General features: G+C 49.2%; 4 protein-coding genes across 4 annotated transcripts; 2 read left to right on the top strand and 2 right to left on the bottom strand.

Annotated features, from left to right (window-relative positions):
* Positions 1-130: 130 nt before the first annotated feature.
* N7503_005648 (uncharacterized protein) lies at positions 131-1291 on the bottom strand (the record flags this gene model as incomplete). The annotated part of the gene is made up of 1 exon (XM_057065195.1): positions 131-1291. The coding sequence occupies one exon, from the start codon at positions 1289-1291 to the stop codon at positions 131-133; it is 1161 nt and encodes a 386-aa protein (XP_056922938.1).
* A 2061-nt stretch (positions 1292-3352) lies between these two features.
* Positions 3353-4225, bottom strand: N7503_005647 (putative mitotic spindle checkpoint protein (Mad2B); the record flags this gene model as incomplete). The annotated part of the gene is made up of 1 exon (XM_057065194.1): positions 3353-4225. One exon carries the CDS (start codon positions 4223-4225, stop codon positions 3353-3355), a length of 873 nt encoding a protein of 290 aa, XP_056922937.1.
* Positions 4226-7972: 3747 nt separating this feature from the next.
* Positions 7973-11204, top strand: N7503_005646 (uncharacterized protein; the record flags this gene model as incomplete). The annotated part of the gene is made up of 3 exons (XM_057065193.1): positions 7973-8791; positions 8843-9372; positions 9431-11204. The coding sequence occupies 3 exons, from the start codon at positions 7973-7975 to the stop codon at positions 11202-11204; spliced, it is 3123 nt and encodes a 1040-aa protein (XP_056922936.1).
* Positions 11205-11492: 288 nt separating this feature from the next.
* N7503_005645 (class I SAM-dependent methyltransferase) lies at positions 11493-12849 on the top strand (the record flags this gene model as incomplete). Its single annotated transcript, XM_057065192.1, has 3 exons — positions 11493-11531; positions 11756-12502; positions 12592-12849. The coding sequence occupies 3 exons, from the start codon at positions 11493-11495 to the stop codon at positions 12847-12849; spliced, it is 1044 nt and encodes a 347-aa protein (XP_056922935.1).
* Between the last annotated feature and the right edge of the window lie 130 nt (positions 12850-12979).

Below are 12979 nucleotides of genomic sequence, written 5' to 3'. Positions count from 1 at the left end.
AAACATAATTGACACCCATGCCGCCCAAACATTCATCCTGAGCTCCAAAGTCAAAATGCATTGGTGGGATAGATCAAAGAAAAGAAAGCCAAGACAAAAACCCTGAATTTGATGAACTGGTGAAGGGCATTCAACACCAAGTGTACTTCTCATTTAAGAACCACTCAACGTCATCACCAAGCCCTTGTTGCGCACCGGTCCAGCGCAGACTGGAAATGCTGCTCTTCTCACGATGCACAACTTGGGCATCTGAATCCAACATCTTCACAGCCTTTTGCAGCAGTGGTGTTGGGTTCCAGAACTCGACTGCGTGCATATTCCATTCATGTGCCTCTCGCTGGGCTCGCCTCAAGATGGCAGCCATGGCTTGGACCAATACCTGCTCCTCCGCCGCCGATTGGGGATCATCATACACCCAACGGAGAATGTACAGCACATTGTCCTCGGGCTCCTCACCAAAGTTGCGGTTCCATGCACAGTACACACGAGCCTCGTCATTCCCAGTACCCTTGATAACAGGTGGAGAGCGATGCGGCAAAAGATTCTTCGAGAAGAATTCCTCACGCGCCCAGTGCCATACGAAATGGTCAAAGTCAGGAATGATTGCGATCTTACTACCCGTCGTCTTCTGCGAAGCATCACGCAACTGATCACGCAACTTGGCGGTAACGGACTCATTGCAAATGAACTTCTCCACATCCTCCGCATAAAGATCTCTCGTCATGTCAGCGTTTCCATTGGACTGTCCTTCACTCGCCAGCGGTGGAAGAGCCATATGCGAAGACAAGAACGGCTTCCATCCAAACTGTGCATAGAAATTCTTGCCAATATCTGAGAAAAGAATAGTAAATAGAGCCTTCCCCCTCGTCTCCTTCTCCATCTTCCACGTATCGAGCTTCCCGCTCAGCTCCTCAAACATTCTCTTCGCATACCCCTTCCCCCTGAACTCAGGCCGGCAATAGACACTCCCGATGCCGTGCGTGGAAACATCTTCCACGCTCCCGCCGTGTGCAAGCAGTGCCTTCTTCTTGTAAGTCTCGCAAGAACTGAGGATTGTACGGTCCCCTTCAGGCTCGGACTTGTCCACCAAGATCCAGCATGTCAGGCCGTCGCGAGTTAGGTTCTGAGCGAAGAGATGATTCTCGCGCTCGATATAAGTGTCGATGTCTAGTGGGCCTTTCCATGCGACGCTGTTGAGCTTGATTGAGGTGATACGCTCCTCTGGGGTGGCGGGTACAAGAATCAGGTCGGGTGAGTCTCCTGGTGGGAGGGAGACGTTTGCTGCAATCATGGTGGAATGAGATGAGTCTGTGGTCTTTTTGTAGATTATTATGCACGATCTTGTATCCCGAAGATCTGAAGCTGGTAGAGGTTGTGATTGAAGGAACTGCCGGGCAGGGTGGACCAAATTATCGTGGCCTCGAATAGTATTCCAGGATTCTCTCGGCAAATAGCACCTGCAAGGGAGTGGAGGTTCTAAGCTAATATAGAACACGTTCGTCCGTTCACTAAGCTCCAAAAGATCAAGAACGATTCAAAGAAGTAAATCAGTGAGTCAGAACCGTCCTGTCAAAGACTCCACTTAGAAGACCAGAATGTGTCAGGAAACCAAATTCGATCCAAGGAAATTAAAATGAGATAGGTATCCGGGGTGAAAAGTGGATACAAAAAACAACCCTCCCATTATCTCCTTATATAACTTCTCCCCTTACTGGAATCCGGCGGGGTTCCGTCCGCTCATGACCTTTCTACGTAGTGTAACCCGCAAATTCCGAAGCTCACCCACCAATTTCCCCCGCTCATTCATCTCCGCATCGTGATCCGGGCCGGAGAATCCTGCTCTATACGGTTTCTCTTTGTCACCGGCCCGATGGCAAGCGACGGCAAGCGATGTTATAACCTTCAAGTCGTACGCCGGTTAGACCTGCCGTTGACGTAAGAGGGTTATGGGGCGTGTCATGTGCGGGTAGGGTATGAGCGGGTCAGGTGGGTGGGTTATGTAAGTGGCATTTCGGTCTTTGCATACGCCTATGGAAGATAGAATGATCCAAAGGTTCCATTGAACTGAACCTTGGAATGTAGCAAGGTACTGGAACTGGAACTGGTAGCGTCCTTACTTTGATTGGTTTGGAGTTGGGCCGGATTAAATGGTAATAGATTAGTCCGTGCCGGAGATTTTTTCCAGTTGTACGTAGTATAAGCCAATGTTTATCTCATGAATCTGATTTTCAAGGTAGAAGGGACTTTGGTGCCCATCATTGGAATGTATGTTCCACATCACATTTAAGTTCTCAAGGTCCTGATCTAGATCGCTATTTACTTCATCTGCTTCCTAGGTAAAATTCATGTGCTATTCTTCGACCACTTGCCAACTAACCTTGCAGAAGGCAGCGAAGTTGCATCTAGGAATATGCATTATGACCTCATTGCCCAGCGCATCTACAGATGAAGTCTCTTTGGGTAGAAATCCTAGATGTAGTCGACTAGGCAGCTTCACAGGCTTTGACATCATCTATTTCTAATGCGTACTGACTATTTACTACTTGCAAAGTCAACCGTGGCGGCCCTTTCCTCCTGCTATCAGAGCCAAAATTTCCAGGGATAAGGTACAAGGAAAATAGAAGATCGAGCACCACAATAAATACAAGAAAAGAGAGAATATACTGTAACATGCAAATATGAAAAGCATTGGGCGTAACACCAACAGCACCCAGCCCACACAGATTAACATGCTGATGGTGTATTAAAGCGAAAAATGGAAAGGACGACCTTGGGAACTAGTTGCTAAGTACTTGGATTGGCTAAATTGAAGTAGAATGATGTAGTTGAGATATTTCAACAAAGGAAATGTAATGAAATACAAGAAAATGGGAGATGGTATGGAGTAAAAGGCCGTATCGCAGCAAAACAAATGTCAGCGAGGAGTCAAACCCCAGGGATTCAGCACAAGATGCAAGAGATATGAAGTGCCAAAAGTCAGAACCCAGAGAGATGAATGAGGGTGGAAGGGAGAAGGAGCGTCGTAAAAATGTGATGAAGGAAAGAGAAAGGAGAAAAGAGAAATAAACAGGAGGTTTGGGGAGATAAGGGAAGATAAATAACGAAGAAAAAAGAGCCCAAATAAGGAAAGATAATGATCCTGATCTATGTAAGTAAATGCCATGCGAGTCCCAAAAATCGTCCGCTCCCCGTTTTATGTATTTGCGCCACTTTCTTGCGAATGGCATCCTAACTTCCTCGTCCATAATGTATGTTCGATCATTGGTCACGCTAAATCAAGAATAAGACTGAAAATGGGTGTGGACAGACAAACGAACAATTTCCATAACTTGACAAGAATGAATAAAAATGTTCATGACGGTTGCTCTGAATCCACCGGTTCGTTAAACTTCTGCCGCGCCTCTTCCACCCACAACTCCAACCGCAGTTCTCCGGCCTCCACACGTCGTACCGGTACAGTTTTGGCGCGGCCATTCGAGGCCCGAGGGGGTGGCTGTTGGGGCTCACCATTTCGCAATTTTGATACGGAAAATGGGGCGGTGCAGGATCTCAGGTGCACCTTGCCGGGCTCGGCGACAATCCATGTTTGTTCTTCTTTGGTGGTTCCCGCGGGAGGTAGTGCGTCTTCGCGCACTTCGATGCAGACGGTGAAGCTGAATTCGTCATCTCGTGGCAGTGGGGTCAGGCGCGCACATGCGGATGCTAGTCGAGCTAAACACGCCCGGAATTGTGACTCGAGGTCGACCGAGGTAGGCGCGGGACCCCGGTCCGAGACAGGGGCACCTGGCCTGGATGAATCATCTTCACTTCTGTCTTCAAATGTAGTGTTCACCTCTCCGGCAGGAGCCCGAGGGAAGCCCGACAAATCAAAGGCATATCGTTCGAGGGGCTGGTTTGTGCGGAGAGATGAAATGATGATACTGACTGCAGTTATTGTGCCTTTCAAGATCTCTGTTCCGACTGCAATTGATGCATCGTTGATATAGTCACAGACTTTCGGGTGACGGGATTGCCGGACAGGATAATTGTATGCCCGCACAGGGAGGAAGGTCGCGCGCGGGTAAACAGAGCGCAGGAAAAGTATTTGGTGTACCGATACGGTAAGGAAATTGGTGAAAGAAGCCGCCAGCGCCGACTGGTTGGTGGGCAACGATTTGGTAGCAGGGATCGGGGCGGAGAAAGTGGTCATGGTGGTGGTGCTACTAGTCTCACTGGCCATCGACATTGCCGTCGAACGATCCGACGTCGTTTCCACGGGAAGGGTGATCTTGACGGAGTCTCGAAGAATCTGAATGATGTTCCACCCTGAAGCTAATCATCGCTCTGCCTTTCTATATCATCGGTCAATGTGACGATCTACCGGAAATATTTGAAGGTGATCGGGTTGGTGTTGAGTGGGGTTTAAATGCAGCGTCATCAATCTTTTTTTTCCCCCACCAATAGTAGTGCCAATGACAGATCGTGTCGAGAAAATAGGCGAATAGGCTGATATGATCGAGAGCAGAGATAATAGTGTGTAGCGGGATCCTCTTGTGTAGGGGTTGGTGGTGATGGGGTGGTGGGTTGAACTGGTGGGAGGGGAGGAGGGGGATTTTGAAGGGAAAACAAAGATACATACGCTTGGGTGGACAAGACAATAAGATGCAAACCCTCAAAGCATGAGGAATGTAAACGATATAATCCTAGGCGCCGATCCCAAAGAAAAGAAAATAAGGTCACTTTTTTGGAGAAATGTTGTTCTCGTTTGAGGGGAGGGCGAGGGGTTTTGAAGCGAAGGGAAGGAGGGGGCGTAGGAACAACCCTGGTAAGGGAGCAGGGACTCGTGGAGATGCCTTCCGAGGCTGTCGAGTGGATGATGGGCGTCGAGCCGGACTAAAGATGAAGGCGATGGCTGGTCACGATGGCTTCCCCAGTGTATTCGAGGGGGAAAAGCAGGAGTGGGAGTTCGACGGTCAGTGGAGGTTACGGTACCCGTCACGTGGTTGCGTCATGGGTCCTGCAGAACCTCGCTTTTTTCAACTTCAATATTATGAGGATTTGGAGGAGTGAGGGTCAACAAATTGTATCATTTACATTTTCATGCTTGTCAAACTTTTACACGTTGCTGCACACTATTATGATTCATATAGAGGTGAAAATCCAGGCGGAAAACTCTGCATAGCGTAGTGCGAGAAGAGTATAAGAATAATAATCAGGAACAATGAATAATACACCTATTTTAGCCTCAGTATAAGTGTTTATGTCTAAATTTGTTTTTTTCATAAATTTTTTTCTCGTAGTGATAGAGCGCACATTTGTCTTATTTTAATTCTTTTTCTTTTTTTCCTTACCCTTCTGTATCATTTCTGTTCCCCACTGGATGATTGAAGTGGGTTGGTTGATAGGACAATTTAGCGGCAAGAGGGGTGATCACCGCAGCCAAGCGAAAGGAAAGACAGAAAAAAGCGTAACAGGTACCCATTGGGGTCTGAATGGGGCAGGGAACCATAGAACATCCCAATACTCAACCTTGGGAGCGACTTGAACCGACGGGGTATAGCCGAGAACAAGGTCAAGCCCGTCATTGTTGTGGCAGAATTAAAGATATAGTAAGCTTCTTTGCAATGTTTTCGAGGTTATTTTAGTCTTGTCGGAAAAAAAAAAAAAAAAAAAAAAAAAAAAAAAAAAGATTTATACGAATCTCTCGCGTAGAAGTTAGGGGGAAAAAAAAACACCGATACTGTACCTGAATTTGAACCACAGAAACCTTCTTTGATCTTGGGGAATTTCTTTCCATGGCCTATAGGGAAGCTGATCCACAGATACCAAAGGTCTGTAGTACAGTGGGAATACACCGCAGGTCCCCAATTTCCAAGTGGCCATGCATAAGGGCAGTACCGGTACCCCCTCCCATACATTATGGTACGGGCCCCAGGGCTTTACTAGGGCCCTTTTACCGATGATCTTCGCATCTCTGACGGCAGTGGCGGCGACAAGACAAGGGTACGACCCCCCGGGGAGACCACCATTGCATCTCCGGCACTAGGAGAAAACCTAGAGTATGTAGAGCGTATGAGATGAGCTCTAAATACCACGATTATCAATCGATTTTCCATCCGTTTCTACTCTGTCACCGCCACTGGTGATGATCCTCACCTTTCGCTGATCATGGATCTTTGAGAGGAATTTTAGTGAGGGGCACACATCCCCATTTGGAATCATTCCATCCCCTCAATCATGACGCGTTGTATATTGGGAGCTATCAACAGCTCCAAATGTTCTTTGTTACTACTTCCAATTATTTTTGTGATGTCTGACACCTGTCGCCAACCAAGTGATCCAAAATCCAAAACCTCAGCCCATACCGCCACCACCTGGTCCCATTCGGTAGACATTGAGTCAATCCGGTGGGCCTTTTCGATTCTTTCCGAAAAGATCGTGATCCACCCAATGGGACCAAGCGGTGTCAAGCCGCAAATCGACAACAGTGCTTTTCTTTAGGCCCCTCTCTCCAATTTATCTCAAACGGGGAAATAGTGTTCCTGGCTCTGCTGATTTGACCGCCCAACAGACGCGGGTCCAACCAGGCACTCTCGGTACATACTGTACGTGTGTACCATGATGCAATGTATGCAATGTACATTATGAGGATTACTAGCCCCCGATGGAAGGTTCCTTGCCTCAGAGTGGCGTGGTGAATTGACTAAGCTTACTGCGAACCCCTTAGGAAGAAAGGAAGAGTTGGCGAAACAAAAAACTGCCAAAGCTACCGAACTGACGAATATCCCAGGAGCAGCTACTGCATTTGAGATCTTTGATTACCCCTAGTATCTAGCTTACCACGCCCAATTACCTGGGTTCCTGGAACTTTGCCATTGGACGGGCCAAAGATAAGTCTCAAGATTATCCCGGCTTCGTCAATTCCCTGTCAGCCCAACGTGGGGAAAAGCCCGGATTGGGAGATTAACTATCTGGGCCAAATCGCGCCCTAACGCCAACGCCAACGCCAACGCGAAAATACGATATATAGTTTTGGATTGCTCACCGTCGATCCTTTGATACAATCTAGCGTAGATTAACCTGGAGCCCGCCTTTTTAGTGGCGCCCGAGACTCTTGACCGCTCCATGAAAGTGTTTATCGTGATAAGGAGTGCTCGCTCTCAGTTGCAAGGCCTCACACTCTTTCTGAAAAGCGAAAGTCGCATTTTTTTCTCATAGGGCGTGGCATTACTCTGAAGTATAAGCTCTATCACCCCGAGGCCATCAAGGCAGGTCTTACGAGAGACCTCGGGACAAACAATGGGGGAGTGGGGAAGATTACTTCCACGGTTCCGCATACCCACAAATATCAAATTGTCAATCTTTCATGATTCCTATCGCAAATGTGCCTTTTTTAGTCATTTTAATGTTGGACTACTAAGTATGTAAGACACTTTGCGCAAACCATTAAGTGGTGCCCAAGTATACTGTATAGTTTTCATGGTCAAAATTGTATACAGGAGGGGATTGACCCCTGCGGCGGTAAGGGACATTTCACCGCCCTGTAGACCGCTTAGTAATGTGTCTGATGTCCGTTAATCCGCTTTATTTAGTTCAGTCTCGATCAGTCAAACCCATCAAAATACAGTATAGAAAGAGCTTCACTGTCACAGTGGAAGGGAAATATAAGTCAGAGTTATTCAGATCCGGTCAATATGCAATAGCTTTATTAGAAAGTCATTGAATGTAATATAATTTCTGCCGCTAGAAAATTAGATGAGGTTTGTTTGACTGTCAAACACCGCCGCACTCTGCCCCTCGTGTCCCCTTATCGCGCCGCGCGCAAACACTCAACTTCTCTTAGCGCGACACAGTGGCCTGGAGCCAACATTTCATCTCAGACTTTGCATAGTAATCCATTGTTCGCTCATCCGACTCCCCTTGGCGTAACGCAATCGCCTGGAGAACTTTTCATATTGATCTTGCCCAGTGATCCATTGATCCATTACTCGTCATGGAGCAAGAGCTCTTGTCGCTCCTGGCAGACACCCAGTCCGCCAGGGCTGATACTAGAAAGGCCGCAGAGCTTCAACTAAAAAGCTTGTATTCCAACGAATCCTTCCCGATCTCCCTCACAGCAATTGCCTCCCATGAGTCGGTCCCCGTCAACCTCCGCCAGTCCTCCTTGTCCGTGCTTCGCACCTTCATCGCCGCCTCCTGGTCCCCGGTCCTTGACGAATTTAAAGGCCAGATCCTCGTGAATGATGCAAATAAAGCTCAGATCCGACGTGCGCTCCTCGAGCTAGCGACCACTACCGAGACTCCCGAGCGCAAGGTCAAGGCCTCTGCTAGTTACGCTGTTAGCAAGATTGCCAGTGCTGATTTTCCAGACGACTGGTCAGAACTTCTGCCGTCGCTGTTGCACATCATCAATGATTCCGCCACCACTGATAATGCGTTGCACGGCGCCTTGAAGGTTTTGCTGGATTTGGTTGACACAGGTTTCGGCGAAGAACAGTTTTTCAATGTAGCTCGTGATCTGGTTTCGTCTCTATTTGCCGTCGCTACTTCTGAGTCCCGGCGACCGATGCTGCGCGCCCTCTCGGTCGCAGTCTTCCGGTCTTGCTTTGATACTCTGGAGATGGTGCTGGAGCAACACAAGGTTGCAATTAAGCAGTTTGTGGACGAGCTTCTGGGCGGATGGTCGCCATTCTTTATTGAGACTCTGAAGGCACCCCTCCCCCAACAGCCCAGCGAAGAAGAAGCTAATAAGGGTGGTGATATCCCCTCGCAATGGCGTGGAACTATCGGCCTGAAACTTCAGATCGTCAAGGTAAGGATTTCCTTGTTCAAATTTGAGTAAGTTGGCTAACAAAGAAAATAGACCCTTATGAAGATTCGTATGGTATTCCCCGGTCTTCTGACAGCCCAGAGCCCGAACTTCTTCTCAACGATCTGGACCGAGCTCACCAATGCTTTGCCGATCTACCAAAACTTCTTCATTGAGGACGAACGTCAAGGGCGCCTGGAGGATGTTGATGGGCTCCCCTACTCACTTGATTTCCTTGTTCTGGAGGAATTAGACCTAATTCAGACCCTATTAAAGGCCCCTCCTGTCAAGGCCGAGCTGCAACAGCAACTTCAGAATGCTGGTGCGGCAGCAAGCTCCTCCGGTTGGTTGCCTGAGATCATGAAGCTGGCTAGCTCCTACGCCCAAATTACCACAGAAGAGGAAGGCCTCTGGGAGATCGATGTGAACCTGTTTTTGTCCGAGGAAACATCTCTCACTGCTAACTACACTCCTCGTACCTGCAGTGGTGATCTGGTAATCAAGACAGGCGAATGGCTAAAGGGAACGGCGGTAGAGGGACTCCTGAGCCACATGAACACTGTATTCGCGGATTCTTCTGCCTCGTAAGTTCGAAATATCTCAAAGCGCCCCATGACTAGAACCCAGTCTAACTTTTGGCAGTTGGAAATCCCGCGAGGCATCTCTTTATATTCTCAATTGTCTGCTTCGTGACTTTTCTGAGGTATCTCAGCAAATTTCACCAGAATTGGCCCTACATTTCAACCAATTCGTGCACTATGCAATTCAGCAAGAGCAAGAGCTATTACGTGCACGGGGTTACCTTGTGGCTGGTGCCTTGGCTAAAGTTTCAGGCGATGCATTCCAGCAGACTACTTCCTCGTACTTGGAGGCTACGTTGAAGGCCATTGCTGAAGACCCCGCCGAGGTGGTCAAGGTAGCTGGCATTCGGGTCCTGCAGGACCTCATGCCGTCGCTGCCCGCCTCTGCAGCACGTCCATTCCAGACCCCTGTCATCTCGGCCATCTCGGAATTTGTTTCGGCACATGATCTGCGCGAAGATGTCGAGAGTGATGACCTCAAAGTCACCCTGGCCGAAACCCTTCGAGACACCATCATGACAGACCCGGCCATTGTCTTGTCATCGATCGCCATCGATGTCCTGTTCAACATTGCCAGCAGCGGGGCTGAAAACTTTCAACTGACCATGACCATTACGGAAGCCTTTGAGGATATTGTAGATCAAATTGCCGAGCATGGCGCTGAGGCTTACATGCGTCTTTGTGAGAAGGTGCTTCCATCGTTAATGGGTGCTATTGACGTGGGTAATTTGACCGAGGAGAATGCTTTGACCAACTTCGCGGCCGACCTGCTTCGAGCTCTGGCCGAACGAAGCTTGGAGCCTCTCCCTGCTGGATTTGTGGATACCGTGATGCCCAAGCTTAACCGCCTGCTATTAGACTCTGAGGAGGCCGAGCTCATCCGACCAGCAACAGAGGCAGTCCGCCACATGCTTGCCCACGACTTTGCCCAATTCATTGCCTGGCGAGATCCCCAATCTGGCAAGGAGGCAATCGAGGTCGTGCTCGTGATCATTGATCGACTACTAGGGCCGGCTGTGGACGACAATGCCGCCACCGAGGTTGGTCAGCTGGCCGCCGAACTGGTGGAGCGGGCTGGCTCGGAGCGCCTGGGCCCCTATCTTCCCCAGCTGCTCCAGGCCGTGGCTCAACGGCTTGCTACTGCCCAACAGGCCCAATTCATTCAGAGCCTGATCCTGGTATTCGCCCGGCTAACGCTCATTAGCGCGCGCGAAGTCGTGGACTTCCTCGCCCAGATTGATCTGGGTGGCTCCAGTGGACTCGTCGTGGTCCTGAGCAAGTGGCTGGAGAACTCGGTCAATTTTGCAGGCTATGATGAGATCAAGCAGAACATCTTCGCGCTAGCGCATCTGTACGAGCTCTCCGACCCGCGACTATTAGGAGTGCCCGTCAAGGGCGACCTCATCGTCCAGGATACCGGTCGCATCAAGACCCGGTCGCAGGCGCGCAACAACCCAGATCGGTACACAACGGTTTCGGCACCTTTGAAGATCATTAAGGTGCTGGTGGAAGAGCTGGCGGCTGCCTCGGGCAACAAGGAGATCGATGCGGCTGCGGCTCGCGCACTTGAGGATGCCGATAGTGATGATGGGGATGATGACTGGGAGGATGAGCCCGGTCAAATTCTGGATCTCGGGTTGGGCATGACCAAGCAGGAGTTGATGAGCTTTGGCGAAGGCGGCTCAGAGAGCGTATTTGGGGTGCGACGCCGAGACGATGAAACCCAGAGCTTCTTGGGAGAATTTTTCCGACGAGCATCCCAGCAACCTGGGTTCCAGGACATTTATGGAGCCTTGACAGTGGATGAGCAGGTTAAGCTACAAAGCTTGAACTGACGGATCTCGTACAAATGAGACTAAAAGAAAAGTGGGGACCTAAGGTCGGCATGAAGAGCGAGTTAGATTACGAGTCAAGATAATATTACCGTACGGTGGATCCCTCAAGCTCCAATATGATGTGTCTGCAGTAAATTCTAGTTCGAACTGCGGGGTTTGGATAGATCAACCCGGTATCCTGTGTCTCGGTATGGGCTTCAGCGCTCTAACCTTTTTGGATAGCTTCATTACCGCTTTCCTTTCTTTATCCCCATCCCCCTTCTTTCTCCCCTTTTCCCCCTTCTAATGATGCCCCAACTAAAACCCCACGAACGCATTCAAGTCGATGTAAGTGAATTTCCTTTTTTATTCCTTAAGCGAGTCATACTCGGCCTCTTCTTCCCTCGTGTAAAGAGGAAAAAAGATGCCATGGCCATGTATACCATACCCTCAGGCCTGAAACCCCCTTGTTTTTTTACACCGATCAACAAATCTTCCTCCCTTCCTCACAGCTATGATTCCATACACGACAATTCCCCAGTGGACCTTTGTCTTACCTTCTCCACCAACAGACAAGCGACGAGGATTCCCAAGACGGCCAATCCATCTTCGACAGCCAATCCCTCATAGACTCCAACCTCTCTTTCGCTTCCTCCGTCCGCGACTATTGCTATGAAAACGGCCGCCGCTACCACGCCTACCGCCATGGCCAATACCCATTCCCAAACGACCAAGAAGAGCAAGACCGCCTTCTTCTCCTCCACCACCTTTTTAAGCTAACACTCGGTGGTGAGCTCTACCGCGCCCCGATCCAACCCCGCGACGACCGCCCCACTCCACCCCCGCGCCGCATCCTCGACATAGGCACCGGAACAGCCGAATGGGCCTTCGAAATGGCGGAAGATTTCCCAAATGCGGAAATTATCGGTACAGACCTCAGTCCCATCCAGCCGAGCTGGGCGCCGCCGAATTGCCGCTTCTACATCGATGATGCAGAGAGTGATTGGACCTTCACGCCCGGGGAAAAGTTTGACTATATTCATATGCGGAGTATGGGCGGTGGGATTGGGGATTGGCCGAAATTACTCAAGCAGGCTTATCAGCATTTGCGGCCTGGTGGGTGGATAGAGGTGCAGGAGTTTGAAGCTGCTGTGGCGTCGGACGACGGGACGCATGCTCTTGCTCCTACAATGGTTGAATGGATAGAGAAGGTAAATGATGCGGCGAGGCGGTTTGGGAAACCGATGAATATTGCTTCTCAGGTCCAGTCTTGGATGGAGAGTGGTGGTTTTGTAAACGTGACGGACGATATTTATAAGGTTTGTTTTCTTTTTTTCTTTTTGTTAGACTCTTGTTCTACTTTTCTACTTTGTGGTCTTCTATACAGCATGCTCATCACTTCTTACAGTGCCCCGTTGGAGGATGGGCGAAGGACCGACAGCTTAAGGAGATCGGTCGCCTTGGAAAAGTCTTGGTTCTAAAAGTGGTGGAGCCATATAGTCTTGCACTATTTACGCGGGTCCTTGGGTTCACTTACCAAGAGGCGCAGAGCTATCTAGAGAAAGTTCGAGCCGAGATGATGAACACAAAGTGTCATCTTTACTTCTTCTTCCACTTTGTTTATGGGCAGCGGCCCATGGAGACAAATGGTGAGGATTCGACATGAGAAACAAATCCGATTTCAAGGATTACGGCGAACGACCATGGATTGCCTTTTCCCCTTACGACTGACATGTTCACGAACAACGGATTTGATGTATAAAAGCTTCCTTTTCCTTTACTCATTATTTATTAGA

This window comes from Penicillium pulvis (genome assembly GCF_028828015.1).
Source record: "Penicillium pulvis strain IBT 33274 chromosome Unknown contig_23_segment0_segment0, whole genome shotgun sequence".
NCBI lineage: Eukaryota > Fungi > Ascomycota > Eurotiomycetes > Eurotiales > Aspergillaceae > Penicillium > Penicillium pulvis.
This window is presented reverse-complemented; position numbering and strand designations above follow the sequence as displayed.